We start from the raw sequence: 17,764 nt of genomic DNA, 5'->3' as shown, positions 1-17,764 counted from the left end.
GTTACCCGAGAGGCGAGGTCCATTATCAAAGATGCAGCGTGGAGGCACTCCGCAGTAGATACAGGGCAGAGGGTCGGGTGAAGTCAGGAACAGGCATGCAAGCAAGGAGCCAGGGCAGGTCAGGAGCTCTGGCAGAAAAGCAGGACAGGGTTCAGGCAGGAACCGGCAACCAACAATGTTGCTCCCGCTACTTGGGACTGGGGCTGGCCAGCCTTTATCTGCCTGGAGGCACAGAGCGGCCCCGATCCTCTGGTGACTTGCCTCTCCTGGCCTGGAGGCGAGTACTCCTCCTGCAGGAACTTAGTTCCCTCCACCTCTCTGCCCTGAGCCTCTGCAGCTCAGGAGAGGCTGGAGGGTCACCGGACCCAGAGGCAACCTCAGCTTTCTCTGATGGGGCTGAGAGTGGAGCACCTGCAGGCAATGGGCCCTCCATCACCTCAGGAACCAGAGCAGACTCAGCTGGTGCCTGCACCTGAGGATCCAGCACAGGTGAGGACCCTTCAGGCTCATGCCCCAGCCCCGGCTCAGCTGGTTCTGGAGGCGGAGACTCCTGTGCAGGCTGGGATTCCTCAGGTTCTGAATCCCAGGCCATCACACTATCTCTAACGAGGCCACAGCATTTTGAAAGCTCTGAACACAACATTCTAGCTTCGTCGCAGCTGAAGGAGTTACAGTCTGAAAACCCCTCCCTTTCTGCTCCAGTATATGTGGAATGTCCTTTTTGCCTCAGAATGTAATGCCAGGAGAATGGCCAGTGTGAGGCAACCCCCACAACCTTCTCCCTGTTCCAGAATCCCTATTCCACAATCTAGAATTTTCTCTAACTCCCCCACAACCGTTCCATTGCAGGGTAAGTAGACTAGACTGCATCCTGCATTAACAAGGCCATTAACCATCTGCAGAACTGAACCCAGCGGCTGCGGCTGCTGCTGCTGCTGCTGCTGCTGCTGGCAAGTGCCCAGCTGGTTCCTGCAACTCAGTGCGGCAAAGTCAGAGGCAGGTTAAGAGAAGCAGAAATTAGGAGAGGGATAGGAAAGAGGCATTGGGGGAAGGCACTGGAGAATGCTGGGGATAGAACACCGAAATGGGCTCTGTGTGTGTTTGTGCACTTACAGATTATTCACATAAATAGCAGAAGCTTCCCAGGGGGGCCTGGTGCCCTTTGGCAGGACTGAGAAGGCATCCACACTGCCAGCAGCAGCAGTGACTCTTCTGCAGGAGAGGAGCGTCTAGGCTCTGAAGAGCCCACGCCATGCAGTTGATGGAGGCACTGAATGTAGCAGCCACCGCCATTCCTTCTCTCCCAGAGTCAGGGCTGGGGGCCCAGAGAGGCCCCTGACAGAGCTGGGGAGGAAGAGAGGGAAGTGGCCAGGGCAGCGCTGAGCCCAGCGTAGCTTCCCCAGTAGCCAGCCAAGAAGCTCTCTTGCCTGGGTGGGTATTTGCACAGCTCCTTCTCTCAGGCAGCCTGGAGGCCCTGCAGGAAACTGCACCTATGTCTGGGGAAGGAGAGAGAGCCTACATCCCAGATGATTCCGACTTCAACACTTTCCGGGACCAGTGTGAAAGCCAGGAAGGCTGGAGCAACCGGTATAACAAGGGAGGAGTGGCAGTGTGGACCCAAATGCAGCAGGAGAGCAAGACTGTCCAGAAAATCAAGGTAAGGGGGGTGGCATTCAGCTATGGTTTACTCAGAGTAGACCCATTGGAATCAATGAACATGGCATTCATTCCAGAGGCTCTGCTCTGAGTAAAACTTACTTGAATGCCACCCAGGGGCCCCTGCCTGGGCTTGGGAATCATGGGTGGTGATGCGGCACTGCCCATCCCCTTCTGCCCCCTCTGATTTGCCCAGGAGCCTCTTCTCCTGCTCCTGCCCCATGAATGCTGGACTCCAAAACAAAGGTTTGCTCCAAAACAAGCATCCCTCTTGCTGCGCTCAGTTCTCAAATTAACTCAGGCTGCAGAATGTGCAATGCTGCAATTCAGCTAGAATGTTAGAGGTCCCGGAAGATCCTTTGGGCTCTCACATTCTCTTTTCCTCATCCTCTTCTCCCCTTTCTTTTTTTCGGTGAGGGATCTCTGCTGTTTTAGCCTCCAAGCACATTTTACAGACAGAAATATCCCTGTTCAGGTATCTTGGACATGAATTGAGATAGATATAGGGGAAGATAAGGCTCATTCTGTGTTTTTGAGTGTCCTGCCCAGACGTAAGGGAATTGAACACTGTATATGGATTCGATAGCAGATAAAGACACAAGCTTTTGAGTTGTGGTTAGCCCTCAGAAAGAGGCTGATTCAGTTTTCACTCACTGGCTCCACACATCGTTTTCTTGAGCTGACTTATTGACATTGAGGCACTACTTATTCCATATCTAAAAGGCCTGGGATCAATACAATGGAACCTGGTTTACTTGTGTACATGAAGATTCTTTATTTAACAAACGGTTAATTGTGATTTACATGTTTACTAAAAAAAAAAAGTCACACTGTGCTTAGCGGAGTTTATTTATTTTCAATAAGTGTGCCTAGAATTTCTAAGCAGAATGTTCAAAGGGATTCCTGTGACTTTAATGTTTGCATGGCTGAGAGAAAGTTCTGAGATAATGACTTTTCTCATGCCTTACTGGGCTGGGCAGAGTGTAGATGGTAGGCAGGGAGACTGATGGTGAAATCAGTGTTGCTTATTCGTGGAGGTTTTCACACTGTTCACATGATGTAATGGTCATCAAAATTCCAGCCTATCAGTGGCGTGTGTGTGCTCCAGAGGGGCCCCATGTGCAGACTTTAGAGGGAGCACGAAGCAAGCGCCCCCAGCCTGGCTGGCCCAGAGCTTTTCTTCTGGCGTTGGAGGAACCAGCACTCACAAAGAGGAGCACTAGGCCGCGCTGCACTTGGGGGCGCCTGCGTGGGGCGCCTGCTTTGTGCCCACCCAGTGCTGTCAGCTGGCCAGGCTTCCCCCCATGTGAGTGGGAAGGCACTAACTCTCCCGGTCCAGGAATGGCCATAGCTCTCAAACCAGCCACAGTTGGTGGAAGGCCCTTTTAGATGGTATACACGTATCTGAAATATTCCTCTGCTGGACTAAATAATTCCTGTGCAGAGACATTTAATCTTCAGACACGGGAGATTGGGCATCTGGAGGTCTCATTTCCAAACAGTGGAAGCCCCCAGCCCACCCCCCATGTGTGCGTGGATTGCCGGTGGAATAATATGAGCTCTTCTGTACATGAATACCAAGAAGAAAATAAGTACAAAAAAGAGAAAAGGCAGTATAAAAAAGGGATAGCTCTTTTCATTCGGCATCTGGCTAGTATTTAACTAAAAATGAGAACAGGATAATGAGTAGCAGATACCATCTTGCTAATCTTAGTCCATTGCTTTCAACTGAGCTGAGATAGATGCAGATAGATAGATCCATGAAGTACCAACTGCCTGAGGCACTTAATCCTACAGACAGCTTTAGTGACAGGTGTCGTCATGACTTTGGTTACCACTAATCTGGGGTGGATCTAAACATAGGGGGGTAAACGCTATAAATAAGTCAGAAATCAGATCATTTTAACGAAAGAAAAGAAATCTCTATGGAAAATCACTTTTTAAAATTTCCTGCTCTCTGGCACCATCTGGTGTTGCATGTTTATAGCACATTCAAATTGCTGTTTCTTTAATAATGTAGCTGAGTCTTCGGTCTCTAGTTCAGGGCGGAAACCACCTGCAGACTTATGAGATCTGGAATCGTTTTCTCAGGCTGGATCTAGACACATCAAAAAAGTGTTTCAGGAAAACACATTGTCAACTTCATAAAGGGAAATCACAATGGTGAAAGATGGAACTCCACAGCACCATCTGTTGTCACAGTGTTAAAATGCATATAAAGCGCTTTTTCTTTACTAATGTAGTTGAATGCTCAGTGGCAAGTATCAGGTTGCCTCCACCAGACATTGGGTGGAGAATTTCCATGTTTCTTTCACTCCCTTTTTGCAGGGTTTCACTACCGTGCCATCATCCAGTCATGGTCACCTTGTATTCAAAGGCCTATCCATTGAAGCAGAAACTGAACCACTTTTGAGGAGGGCTGACCCCTCGTGGGTCCTTGCTCTGTATATGAAATGCTTTGAACACTCCCAAGTGTCTCAACATTATTCTCTACCTGCAGGATTAATGGGTGGCAGAGGAGTAGGGCCCCGTCAGGACGTTGCCCCCAACCCCCAGTCACTTTCCGAGGGTGTTGTGTGCTGACTATGGAAATTTGCCCCTTTTTGAGCTCCCTGATTGGTGGAGGGAATAGATGGGCTTCTTTGAACGACAACATTTAAACATGTGGAGATGAAGAGAGGGGACGGATGCCCCCCAAATTCCAATGCCTGGATGATGTGTTCAAGATGCAGACCCTCAAGGAGCGGCTGAGGAATTTCCTCTCAGGTCAGCTGTCTCTCTCCTGGAGCATCCTTTGGGATTCTCCGTCTCCTTGGGAACTAGAAGCTCAGAGCTGCATCATGCAAGGAAGACCTTAAGAAAGCCAGGGAGGCCCAGGCCAGGACACTTGCACCACCACCAGACAACCTGAGAGGACTATGTGGCTCTACAGTTTATACTGTTCATTTGTTTTAGTGTTTGAAACTGGTAAACCACCTTGGGTTCCTAATGGGGAAGGTGGTATATAATTGCAGGAAGCAAAGACCGTCGGACGCAGGGGCTATTGCATTGCACCTCACAACTGAGAGGAAAACCTTTGGGATTGTGAGAGGTTATATGTTCAACACCAGCAGATGCTAAACAAAATACCGAATTTTTCGCTCTATAAGACACACTTTTTCCCCTCCAAAAATTAAGGGGAAATGTGTGTGCGTCTTATGGAGCGAATGCAGGCTCCATGGCTTCGCGTTGCTTCCGCTGAAGCCAGGAGAGGAAGAGGGGTCGGTGCACACCGATCCCTCTTGCTCTCCTGGCTTTGCTGGAGAGGCACTGCACAGCTTTCCCTCTCTGCGCAACGCCCCTTCAGCGAAGCGGGAGGAGAAATGGAAGGGGCTCCGTTTCTCCTGCCGCTTCGCTGAAGGGGCGCTGCGCAGAGTGGGAGAGATTTTTTTTTCTTGTTCTCCCCCTTTAAAACTAGGTGCGTGTTATGGTTGGGTGTGTCCTATAGAGCAAAAAATACGGTAAACGAAATCCACTTATATTAATAAATCACACAAAATATTCACATAGCTGCCATTTTATTGATTTTGCATAATCTTTAAAGTTTCAGAATCCAGGTGTTCTTGGCACATAATTGACCTCTCCCCAAGTTATCTGCTTCTGTTCCAAATGGACTGCTGCTCCACACATTTGCTTGTGATGGATTGTTTGAGCTAAGCCAACTGAAGAGAAAAGCTTGGTCTAAGTGCACTTGACCTTGTTTTGGGTTAAGGTGTCTCATTACAGAAGATCTGACTATTAACAAAGTGATGGAATCTGAAGAGCCACGTGATAAAGCTCTTGCTGGATTGTACCAGCTCAGACTGAAGCTTAGGTAACGCTCAACTCCCTGTATGCAGAAAATTAATGTGTAAAGTAAATGGAAGGCTCAGTGACCCTCACTTTTTGCCCCATTCTTTCCAGGAACAGATCTGTGCTTAAAAGCTCCATCCAAACGTGTTTCTTTTGTTTGTTGCTACTGCTCTGGAGTTTTTCCTGTGAAAACCCGCTCCTTAATAGCCATTCAGGACAAACATCCATTCAGGTTTTTAGTGGTTTGCTCTGATAGAGCTTTAAAGAGCAAGTTTTTGTGAGGAAAAATCTGGAGCAAATAAAGGAGCTTTAAAGTGCAGACCATGCCTGGGGAAAAGCAGGGGATGTGAAGTTTAGCTTGTTTTATTACAATTTCCCTCTCACTTGCCCAGCCTTTGCCCCAGAGTCTGATGACACAGCTGCTGTGCTTGCTATCAGTTTTTCAGTGCATGATCACACAAATTCCTTGCCACACAGATGCGCATTGTCTGCCGTGATGTGCCTCCAGAGACGCTCTATGATGTTCTTCATGACACCAGTTACCGCAAGAAGTGGGACTCCAACATGATTGAGACCCATGACATTGGGCGCCTGACTGTCAACGCGGATGTTGGATATTACTCCTGTGAGCAACCTTGCTTCTTGCACTTGACGGGCATGGAACCCCTGACAGATTATGTGGCTTCCTAGAAGAAAGCACTTCTTGTGCCTCTAAGCTACGTCCCCATCTGAGCCCAGAGGGGCTGCTGGGCTTGGGGCTGGCGTGTCTTGAGGATGCCACAGGATTACTCCCCTGCAATCCTAGACCCACTTACCTGAGAGTAATTCAGGACTTCTTTCTGAGTAGCCATGGGTAGCACTGCACTGAAATCCTTAGTCCTGAGCTTCTTGCATCCCCCAAAAGAAAACAAAAAACTCCGCAAGGATTTTAAGCTGTAGCTGGATGACCACCTACCAGGGGTGCTGTAACAGTGGATTTCCAGCTGAATGGCTTTCTGAGCAGAATGCCACATTCTGCATTCTGCCATGCACATTAAATAAAATGAATATTTGCTCAACTAAGGTCTGCCCGAAACATGGCATGCAAACATGGCATTCCTTTTTCTTTTAATGTGGGTTTCTGAATAGGCATTGGGGAAGGAATGGCTGAGATAGAACTAGCAGGGAATACTTTGCTGCTCAGGTCAGGAAAACATTTAGCAAGGACAGATAGATCCAGGTACACACACGGGAGCTGCTTCATCAATGCTTGGTATTTATATAGTGCTATTCAGAACGCATCTCTGTAGGCAGTGTTGTGTCCCCAGAACAGAACAGGGGTGAACCATGTTCTCTAGGCAACGTCTCTAGTGAGGCATTATTTCCTCCTGGGGTTTTTAATTTCAGTATGTTCTTGCTAACCGTGTTTTTTCTCTTGCAGGGAGGTGCCCAAGCCCTCTGAAGAATAGGGACTTTGTTACCTTGCGCTCCTGGCTGCCCCTTGGCCACGACTACATGATCATCAACTACAGCGTCAAACATCCAGTGAGCCACATCCTCTCAGCTCCTCGCAGCTGATCCTTGGGTGGTGCTTGCGGTCCTGCCTTGCAGTTCAGAATGGGAAGCAGGGATGGTACCCTGCTGGCAAGGAAGAGGAAGGGGTACAGAACAAGGGGTTTCCCCCCACCCCATCCCTTCTCTTCCTTTGCTCATGCAGAGACACAGAATTCCTTCTTCCTCAACCCCCTTCTCTCAGCCAGGCCAGTTTCTCAACCCCCTTGCCTCATTTGTAATCCTTTAAGCCACGGGTGTCAAACACAAGGCCCGCGGGCCGAATCCGGCCTGCCAGACCTCGTCATGTGGCCCATGGCATCAAGAGCGGGGAAGCCTTCCCTGCCTGCTTGCAGACAGGGCTCCAACCGACGCGCGCTGCCTACCGGCCGGTCCCACAACTTTCGCTTGCCTCGCGGGCCGGGCAAAGAGGCTTTCTGCTCGCTCGGTCCAGTCCGTGGCTCGCTGCGGAGGAGGCGGTCCCGCGAAGCCGAGCTTGGAGCCGGCTGCCTCCGCCCCTCGGAGCCTCCCAGGCACGGCTGCTCGAGGGGGCGGATTGCGCGCGACAACTTTTGGAGCGCGAGGGAGCCGCGGAGGCTGGCAGCGAGGGCAGGGAGTGAGAGCCACGCTTGGGACGCCGCTCGCTCGGGCCGGCGGAAGAGGCCACTGCGGCGCTGCAACTGGCGAGGAGATGGCCGGGGGTGCGGGCGGTGGGGCCAGGGGCTGGCTGGGGGTCGCCCTGGTGGGTAGGTAGCGGGGCTGGCAGGCGGCGAAGGGAACGGCGGAGGCGAGTGGAGAGTGGGGACCCGGCGCAGGTCCTGCCGCAGGTGGCCGCCCCAGCTGGGCTGGGAGAGGCGAAGCTGCTGCCGGTTCAGCTGCGCAGAGTGGGGTGGAGGGAGCTGGGCAGGTGGGCGGTGTGCCACACTGCAAAGCAGGGGCGCCTCCCACCCCGAAGAGGACCGCACCAGCATCTGGGCGGCTGTAGCAAAGTGGGAGCCTGCCAGCAACATGGCTGCGGGAGCCTGGCTACGAAACACCGCCCCCCTCCCCACGCCAACACATCGGCTTTCTCCGGGCCGGAGGACTTGGTGGATAGCCCCCTCCCCTCCCCGGGAGCAACTGCAGCAGCTCAGGCCCCAGCAGGACATCCTGGCCACTCGCGCCCGCAGTGCCGCTGGGGCTCCCTTACAAGGAAGAAACTGCTGCTGCCCAAACTGCAGCTCTGTATCCTCCGACTCCTGAGTGCGGCCGCAGGGCGGGGGGAGGCAACATTTGCTTCTTCTCTGCTCTGTCGGGACAGGCTCCTGTCTCCTCCCCGTTGGAGCTCCAGTCTGCCTGGAAGCCCATCTCGTCATCTTTTTAAAAAATCATTATTATTTCTTCTATTCTTATTTAAAATTGTACTGGAATAGGTATATTAAATAGTGTATAGGTTCAGGACAACACACACCATTGCCTAAGGAAAAATAACTTTGATAAAGTCCTACAGATACAACCGGCCCTTTGAGGGTGACCAAACTGCTGATGTGGCCCCCGATGAATTTGAGTTTGACACCCCTGCTTTAAGCCCATTAAAAGCATGCCTTTACTCAAAGGAAGCTAGGAAGTTGCCTTCTACAGAGTCAGACCATTGCTCTATCTGGCTGAGTAGCTGGCATGGGGTTTCAGAGACAGACAAGTCTCTTCCAGACCTACCTGGAGGTTGAACCTGGGGCCTCCTGAATACAAAACATGTGTTCTAGCACTGAGCCATGGCCTTACACCAAGTCAAGGGGATCATTTCTAGCTGCCATGCAGCAAGAATATCTCACTCACCTCTTCCTGAGTTGGCCACTGTGGGGAACTGGCAGCCTCTGCAGTGGGGTTGCTGCTGCTGCTTCTCAGCTTGGCTCTCTACCAGTTTCTTCCTTTCCCTCCTCCGCTCCCTCCATGGGCCCTGCTCCTACACCTGAGGGCCCTTAGTGCATATGCATCTGTTTCCACAAAGGGCTTATTGTGTGATTCAGTGCCTTCATGAGTTCCCCTTCAAGTGGGCACTCATGTCTGTGACTGCATGTATGAACCAAGCCTTAGACTGTGGGGTCTCTCTGCAGAAGTACCCGCCCCGAAAGGACTGCGTGAGGGCCGTATCCCTGCAGACGGGCTACTTGATCAAGGCAACGGACAAGAGTGGCTGCATTCTTTACTACCTCACCCAAGTAGACCCTCGAGGTGAGCATCTTTACGCCCAGGTTGTGGCTGGGAAAAGACAAAGCCTGAGAGAGAGGGGGAAATTATTCCAGGCAGTGCCCAAGTCAGTGTTGAGGGTTCAGGGCGATAAATAAAGGGGAGATTTCCTAAGGCACAGGTAGGAACCATTTTTGGCAGAGCAGGCCAGATTGCAACCATCTGAGGTTGTTATGACTTCACTCGCGAGTCGAAGCCCTTGGCACCATGTTTCCCGAGTGCCTGGCAGCGAGGTAGTCCGCAGAAGGGAGGCTTTAACCCTGCTCTCTGCAGGGATTGGCTGTGTGATCAAATTCCACAAGAAGGACTTAGTCACTCAGCTGATCCTGCAGGACTGAATTCACCACCATCGGTTGAACTTGATTGTGCAGCCAATTAAGCCACGTCTCTGCGTGCACCATATCTCAGGTGTGGGGCTGGTGGGTGTGCTTTGGGGAGAGGAGCCTTGCAGGATAGCAAAGGGTAGCCAAAGGACCCACAGCGATGGGTGACACACCTGTCCCATGGGGCACAATAGACTGGGCTCTTCTCTGTGTAGGAATGGTGGGAAAACACAGCAGTTATCATGGCAGAGATACTTGTGTGCAACAGCTTTGGGTAACGAGTGGATCTGGTTTGCTCTTAGGTTCATTACCAAAGTGGGTGGTGAATAAAGCGTCTCAGTACGTGGCACCAAAGGTAAGTTGGAGTTGTGTGGGCACATCCATGTGGCAGGATGGCCATGACTGAAGAAAGTTGCTAAGCAGGCTTGGGGGGGGGATAACTGTCCATATTGGCACACTTGTAGGAATGTTCAGGGATGCAGGAGAGGATATATTGGCTGATAATAGCCTTTCCAACTTGTGTTAACAAGTTCACAATTTAGCAGAGAAACATTCTCCTTTTAAACTCAGCGGATGCGTTTGCTCAGATTCACTAAAGCCTCTATAATAACTGTTCTGGTATTTTCTCCTTATTCCCTCATAAAAGATAAGACACAACACAATCTTCTATAAAAGCATAAAAAGAGTTTACTCACATTCTGTTCACAATCGGATCCCAGAAGGCAGACTTATCTTAGAAAAGTAACATACACCTGGAAACTATCTCATAAGAAGACAGTCCCTTTGTCCTCTCTTGGCTAGAAGCCAAGAGAGCATCTTTGGCTAAGTAGATGTTGCTTCTTCGATGCATGTAGTCAAAAAGAGAGAGAGAGGGCTGCCCTGCCCTGTGCTTTTGTCGTTACCTGCACAGGTGAGGCCACGCCCACCTCTAGTCACATGCAGAGGAAGTCTATCGCAGCCCAGAAGGAAACAGGAAGTTTACCTGCTGGCTGGACAAACATTCCTCCCCATGTGTAAACATGTTCACTCTAGGAATGTTGTACTTGACTGCTCTTGTGTTTCACATCCCACAACACTGTCAAAAAGTGTAGCTCTGCACAGCTAGAATATGGAAGAGCTGTGCTCTTCAGTTTTTAGGCCAGCTGCTCCCAAACAAGGGTGGCTCAGGATGTTTTGCCACTTAAGGCAAACCCCCCACACACACACACACCATGGCCACTCCCTGCCATTGCCATAGGCCCATCACCACCACCTCCTCTGCAGGCACCCCCCACTGCCACTCCCATCGCGGTGCAAGTGTGGTGGAGCCCATGGCAGCATCATGCCCACAGAAGAGGCAGAGGCAGTGTGGCGGGGGGGTGGGGGTGCACTTATGGAAAATGTGATGCAGCTGTGGAGGAGGAGGCAGCTGCCCGAGGCCACCTCCTTACTGCACCTCATGGGCATGCCAGCCCTTCATCCAAACTGTTTGCTCAAGGACATTAGGGAGACTCAAAAGAACTGCTAGTGTGCCCCAATAAAGGAATTAAATAACTGGCAGCTCTTAGGAGGAGCATGGAGATTTCTTCTATCAATCAGCCTCCTGTGAGGGCAGGAAATTCTGCCATGACTTAATTCTATTTTATTTTTATTTTATATAGTCATACCTCTTGTTATGTTTGCTTCACGATACATTTTTTCAGGTTGCGTCCCACGGTGACCCGGAAGTACTGGAAAGGGTTACTTCCAGGTTTCACCACTTGCGCATGCGCAGACGCACAAAATGACGTCACGTGCATGGGCAGAAATGGCAAATTGTGACCCGCAGACACGGGTTGCATTCCTTTCAGGTTGTGGATCGGGGCTCCAGAACGGATCCCGTTCACAACCAGAGGTACCACTGGACTGTGTTCTTTTTTTGTGAACCGCCCTGAGACCTCCAGGTATAGGGCGGTATATAAATTATTATTATTATTATTATTATTATTATTATTATTATTATTATTATTACTACTACTACTACTACTACTGCTATATGAACCAAAGAGACCTGATGCTCACAGAGGTCATCTACTGTATCTCTGTCTCAGCCCTGTGCCTGCTGCCTCTGTTTGCTCATGTAAAAGTTGGTCTTTGCTTTCAATTCAGAAACACAACGTGCGTCAGCAACCAGATTTTTGGCTAGTACCAACTTACTCTCCTTTTACAGGCTATGAAGACGATCTATAAGGCAGGGCTGAAGTACCCAGAGTGGAAACGGAAGCATGACCCTGGCTTTAAGCCTTGGTTGTACCCAGAACAGAACACATTGCCCAGCATTAGCCTAGCTGAGCTCTCCCTGCAGCATTCTGACTCCTTGGAGAACATTGACGAGAGCGGTCTGTCTGAAGCCAAGATGAGTCTCAGTGATGACGAGGCCTGAGGCCAGGATCTGGATGCGCAGCTCATCGTCGTCCTGTGAGCTGGATGAGGCCTTCCACCATCCAGAACACAGCAGCTCTCACAGAGCCACCCAGCGCCCCCCACCCCCACCCAACAGAACACAAAGCTCCCTGCCCTCCAACTCCCCACTTTCCAAGAGACACGGACACACCAAGGGCGTCGTTCAGCGCTACTTTTCAAGAAGCGCATATATAACCAGTGGCCACAGTTTTCTCTTGTCTCCTTCCCTGTTTGTGAATCTTGTTGGGAAGCACCACAATTGTGCATGGGATGATGGTTTTCAGGTGGCCATGACAGGTCCACAGAATCTCAGTGTGCAGGAATGGACACCACAGGACCAACGACCTGAGGTATCCTTTCTGCGCAGACTGAAGTGCAGAGTATCATTGTGGATCTGCCAAGAGCTCGGTGGGGGTGGGGTTCTCTCACTTGCTGCTTTGCATTCTAGCCTTTGAGAGCCGTTTGGTGGCACTCGGGGGACAATCCCGCTAGCAGTGTCCTGGACTATTCACTGAAAGTTGACATTACGTATTGTAAGTGTGGATTGCGGCACCCTGCCCTCAGGCGGCACAGGACCCAGGATGGCTGGGAGGTGGCCTTCACACATAATGCTAAGCCACAGATGCCAATGGGATAACTTGGGCCTGGTACACTGTGTGTGGATTGGGGCCCCTGCATTCCTCCCTCTGTAATCTATTAGCAAAAGCTGCTAGTTATGCACATATATTAATTTAGCCTGGCCTACCTCACATATGGGCTGTTGCAAATGGGAAGGGCAGGGTAGATGCACATGACCATGAACTCTTGGAAGGAAAAGTCACATACAAATACATAATGCCATTCACAGATTGTGTAAAGAAAAACAAACCTGTACAATCCCAGAAAAGCAGCCCCCCTTGTTTTAAATACAACATTTTATAATTCTGTTACCTACTGCAAGATACGAAAACAATAATAATAATAAAAAGTTGGCCAACCCTGACAAATTGATAGACAACAACAAGGAAAAAATATTGTAAGTATGTGCAGTTTCAAACTTTGCTATCTGAACTATGAACTCTCAGCTGAGGCCACCTCACAGGGCTGTTGTAAAGATAAAAAATGGGCAAAGGAAGACAATTATACTCCTTGAGATCCCAGCAGTTAAAGCATGATACAAACAAAAAATAAAAAGGTAAAGGTAAAGGACCCCTGGACAGTTAAGTCCAGTCAAAAGCGACTACAGTGGTACCTCGGGTTAAGAACTTAATTTGTTCTGGAGGTCTGTTCTTAACCTGAAACTGTTCTTAACCTGAAGCACCACTTTACCTAATGGGGCCTCCTGCTGCCGCTGTGCTGCCGCCGCACAATTTCTGTTCTCATCCTGAAGCAAAGTTCTTAACCTGAGGTACTATTTCTGGATTAGTGTAGTATGTAACCTGAAGCATATGTAACCTGAAGCGTTTGTAAACTGAGGTACCACTGTATGGGGTGTGGCGCTCATCTCACTTTTCAGGCCAAGGGAGCCGGCATTTGTCCATAGACAGCTTTTCCGGTTCATGTGGCCAGCATGACTAAACCGCTTCTGGTGCAATGGGACACCGTGATGGAAGCCAGAGTGCATGGAAATGCCTTTTACCTTCCCACCGCACTGGTATGTATTTATCTACTTGAACTGGTGTGCTTTCGAACTGCTAGGTTGGCAGAATCTGGGGCAGAGCACCAATCTGCAAGCCCAAGAGGCTCGGTGGTTTAGACCACAGCGCCATCCGCTCTGTGATACAAACATACAACAGCAAGAAGCAACACTCTCAGCATGTGCAGTTTAACAGCTCTCAGCAAAACACACACAAGGCAACCTTTTGTCAACCTTGATAAGCAAAGTTCTTGTGTTAAGAGTAGGAATTTTAACTTGCTGCTTCTGTAAAGTGCTATAAGGTGGAATGTGACACATGAACAACACAGGAACATAGGGAGCTGCTTTGTAGTGAGTCAGACCATGGGTCCATTTTGCTCAGTATTGTCTGCACTGACTGGCAGCCGCTTTCCAGGGTTTCAGGCATGAGCTTCTCCCAGCCCTACCTGCAGATGCCATTGGGAATTGAAACAGAAACCTTCTGCTTGCAAGGTTGATGATCTACCACTTTCCTAAAGGGGGTGAGAGAGAGCGAGAAGGCGGAAAGAGATCAGAGAGGTAGCACAACTCCAGCTGACTGAAGAGCACTGGAGAAGCAAGTCACCACCAGGGCCACGAACCGTGGTGGTGAAGAAGGCCTTCATGCAATCTCCTCCCACACTGGCTCAGAATCATAGTCATGACTCACCAGTCTCGTAAGTAGCAAATCAGAACTGGATTTCTAGACTCAGAAACAAGGAATTATCTGTGCTTCCCCATTTAAGGGACCTTCCCAGATCAGATGCAGACAGCAAATTATGTTAGCATGAAGAATTAATATTCATTCAGTGTGAATCAGTTTCAAGTTATTCTTTAAAGGCACAGCTTCCGTGTGAGGGTGAGGGGAATAGGAACATCTTTTTCCTGTCAGAGTCCAACATTCATTCTCTGCTAGGAAAAAATCTCACTGTATAGAGAAAGCTGATGTATATAGAAAGCTAAGGAAGCGAAACCAACCCCCCTACTCGCTGATATGCAGAATACTACAACAGCACAGATTTTGAGACAACTTCTTGATTTAGGATTTTGGCCCAGTTCAGTTTAGTTGGTGGTTAACAGCAGCACTCTTCCAGTAGGAGTAGGGAAGGCAAGACAATCCTTTTTCAGAGACCCAGCAAAAACATCCAGGAAATGAGGTGGCTCAGGAATGGAGGAGGGGTCCCACTAAATACAGCTGGGGAGCTTTCCTGTTTGGCCTGTGACTCAGGGAGCCTCCCAGTGTCCTGAGATTGGTTGGAAAGGAAATAGGAAGTTGCTGCTAGGCCTGAGATTAGCTAAACCCATCTACCATTCGTTCAGATCCAGATCCCACTGATAGACATCGTACCAGCAAAGAGATGAGTTCCTACTCTTCCACAGCTCACATCCAATTTCATTCCAAAAATAATAATTTTTCTGAGTTTTAAAATACTTTAAAGTGCATCTGCATGGAAGGCTTTTGTGTGCAATTTAGCACTGAATTTGACCTGGATGGTGGCTGAAGGGGCAAATTATGTAGATTAGCCTTTGCTGCAACCCACAGGATGTTTTGTTTGGGGCATCCAAACTAGCCTCAGCCCCACCTCTGACCTGCAGTATTAACACTTGACTCATTGCAGGGTTGTTGCTTACTAATCCCCGGCAATCCTAACAGTACAGAGCAGACTGCATTGCTACAGCTATCCTATCTCGGCCTCAATAAACCTGTATAAATTTAAAACCGTAAGGACCATAATCAGTTTCACTGTAAGGATTAGGTAAATCGGGGACAGATGTAACTTCTGCACAACAAGGGAGTGGCCTTGCAGCTCTTGGAATAGAAGATTTCTACATCACAGCTGGAGCTTGGTCTAGAGCATGGGTAGGTGAACTAAGGCCCAGGGGCCGGATCTGGCCCAATCACCTTCTAAATTCAGCCCGCGGACAGTCCAGGAATCAACGTGTTTTTACATGAGTAGAATGTGTGCTTTTATTTAAAATGCATCTCTGGGTTATTTGTGGGGCATAGGAATTCATTCATTCCCCCCCCCAAAAAAAAAATATAATCCAAGGGACAGTGGACCGGCCCCCTGCTGAAAAAGTTGCTGAGCCCTGGTCTAGAGATATGACCAGGTGATGCTTCTGAGAACATCTCTGTGATTCTGAGAGGATCTGAGCACTCCAGTACAATACAAATCTTTATTACGGTCTTAGACCAGCATAAAAGGGTGGGATACAGTCATTTAAAATCTGAAAAGCGTTTTGGAAAGCTAAAAGGTACTAAAACAGAAGGTGAATATAAAAGTCTATAAGAATTTTTAAAAAGCTGAAAGAATACGGTTGATATATGAAAGACTTTAACTATCAATTTACAGAGCACTCATATGTTCATTAAATCTGGGTTTTGGCGCAGATCATCCTCCAACGAATTTTGAGCACTGCCGTGCAGAATCTAGCAACATTGTATGTTGTTGCGAGGACTGGTACCTGAGTGCAGCAGGGAGGTATAGAATTGCCCTGTGTGCCCTGGGTACTTATGAAGTAGTGGGGAAATCAGGATAATACGAATGCCTCTGTGATAGGCTCACTGGAGAAGGACATACTCTACTGTTTCTATTTGTCCCGAGTCACAGGGGCATTGTCTCTCCGAGTAGTCAATCTTCCTGTATGCCAAGCACTCCAGAAAGAAATCGTGGGCTGAAAGTGGGCATAGGGCAGCCTTGGGCTTGTCCGTATGTAAGTGTGCATATAGATGGCACAGCACCATGTGAGTGGATCCATTTGCAGGCTGGATGACCATGCCAATATCGCATGCACACTTATCACTGGTGTGCTAACTCTACGTACGAATGGGCTGATTTGCAGGTTACTCCTCCTATCCAGTCCGTACGGGGCAGCTATGCAGTGGCGTAGCGTGGGTTGTCAGCACCCGGGGCAAGGCAAGTAATTTGCGCCCCCTAACCCATGGATTTGTGCCCCCTAACCCTAACCCCCAGATGTTGCGCCCAGTGCGGCGGCCCCCCCTGCACCCCCCACGCTACGCCACTGCAGCTATGGCTACTTGGGGGGCATGCCTAAGAGTGACCCCTCCGGCAGAATTCAAGCCCGTGCGTAACTCACTACTTTATTATTATTTTTAAAGACATTTTTTCTTCTTCGGCCCAATTCCTTCCTAGACCGCCGGGCTCCAAGGGCCGGGGATCCCTGAGCGGGGGGAGCGGCGCCCTGCCCACCCGCGCACGACCCCTTTCTTCCGTCGCTGCCGGCAGAGCTGCCCCTGGTCCGCCCCAATCCCGGCCACGAATGCCGGCTTCTCCCGCAGCCGCTCCGGCCACCAGGGCAGCGAAGGCGGAGGTTCGCGGGGCGGGCCGAGCGCGGGGCCAGAGCAGGGCCAGGGAGGGTTCCGTCCGGCCCGCGAGTTGCACAGCCCCGAGGAGGCAGGCGGAGGCGCCTCTGCTGCGCTGCGCGGAGAGGGCGATCCTGCCGGCGGCGGGTCTGCAGGGGCAGGGGAGACGCGGCTCAAAGCAGGCGGGCGCCACCGAGGGAGGGAGCCTTGGCTCCCGGCCAGTCCTGACCCGGCGCGGGGCGCGAGGTTCAACTTCTGGTGCGGACGCGGGGACTTCGGAAGCGGCGCTGCGCCACTGGCCCATCTCGCCCAGCGCTGCCCACACTGGCTGGCAGCGGCTCTGCAAGGTTTCCGGCCGAGTTCCTCCCCGCCCCACAGGGAGACGCTAACTTTTCTTTTAGCCAAAGAGGTAAGCGTAGGGGGGATGGGGACCAATGTTATTTCAATGACTACTTCACACGTTCTTTCTGGCTGATTGCTGGGCTTAGATTACCGGTACCTGAGGCCGCTAAAGGCAGTTTTCGCGGAGCGAGCCCTCGGAGTTACTGTATTTCCAAGGAAGCCAACATCAATGGCACTGTTAGCAATGAACCCGTATGCAGTGTACACATTCACCAGCCCAGTTGTAAACTTGGCAGCCGGCTGATTAAAAACCTTTGCCGTGACCTTTTTGTTAATCGAATAGGATATACTGACTGCAGAGTTTTGATTTAAGTTAAGTGCGGAATGAATACAGTGCGGATTGTGATGACTTGAGACCCTGCTGCTCCCTGGATTCCCCAACCCGCTCACTTGGGTGCAGTGATGTACACCATGTTG

The 17,764-nt window shown here is 50.2% G+C and overlaps 2 protein-coding genes across 5 annotated transcripts in view; both read left to right on the top strand.

Moving 5' to 3' along the window:
- Window positions 1–732: 732 nt before the first annotated feature.
- On the top strand, window positions 733–12,197 carry LOC309538746 (START domain-containing protein 10-like). 4 transcript variants are annotated; one of them, XM_082234631.1, is made up of 7 exons: window positions 733–850; window positions 1,461–1,657; window positions 5,965–6,112; window positions 6,908–7,011; window positions 9,111–9,228; window positions 9,869–9,921; window positions 11,755–12,197. In XM_082234631.1, exons 1-7 carry the CDS (start codon window positions 748–750, stop codon window positions 11,965–11,967), a joined length of 936 nt encoding a protein of 311 aa, XP_082090757.1. In that variant the 5' UTR covers window positions 733–747; the 3' UTR covers window positions 11,968–12,197. The 4 variants fall into 4 exon arrangements, with proteins under 4 accessions (XP_082090757.1, XP_082090758.1, XP_082090760.1 ...); XM_082234632.1 differs by lacking the exon at window positions 733–850 and adding an exon at window positions 860–996 and having other exon boundaries at window positions 1,116–1,657; XM_082234634.1 differs by lacking the exon at window positions 733–850 and adding an exon at window positions 860–1,000 and having other exon boundaries at window positions 1,465–1,657.
- Window positions 12,198–17,104: 4,907 nt separating this feature from the next.
- ARAP3 (ArfGAP with RhoGAP domain, ankyrin repeat and PH domain 3) overlaps window positions 17,105–17,764 on the top strand; it is a 38,762-nt gene continuing 38,102 nt past the window's right edge. Inside the window, exon 1 of the mRNA XM_082234159.1 lies at window positions 17,105–17,354. The gene's annotated coding sequence lies outside the window, so the exon portion shown is untranslated. The remainder of the gene's footprint in view (window positions 17,355–17,764) is intronic.

Source organism: Podarcis vaucheri, assembly GCF_965113315.1.
Source record: "Podarcis vaucheri genome assembly, chromosome: 8".
Classification (NCBI taxonomy): domain Eukaryota; kingdom Metazoa; phylum Chordata; class Lepidosauria; order Squamata; family Lacertidae; genus Podarcis; species Podarcis vaucheri.
The sequence above is the reverse complement of the archived record's forward strand: the minus strand, read 5'-3'. Positions and strand labels throughout refer to the sequence as shown.

Bases quoted from the DNA above. Each gene is read 5' to 3' on its own strand.
- LOC309538746 (XM_082234631.1), top strand. From the start codon at position 748: ATGGCCAGTGTGAGGCAACCCCCACAACCTTCTCCCTGTTCCAGAATC. The intron at 851-1,460 runs GTAAGTAGACTA...TCCTTCTCTCAG, and splicing joins CACAACCGTTCCATTGCAGG to GCAGCCTGGAGGCCCTGCAG. The intron at 1,658-5,964 runs GTAAGGGGGGTG...CTTGCCACACAG, and splicing joins AGACTGTCCAGAAAATCAAG to ATGCGCATTGTCTGCCGTGA.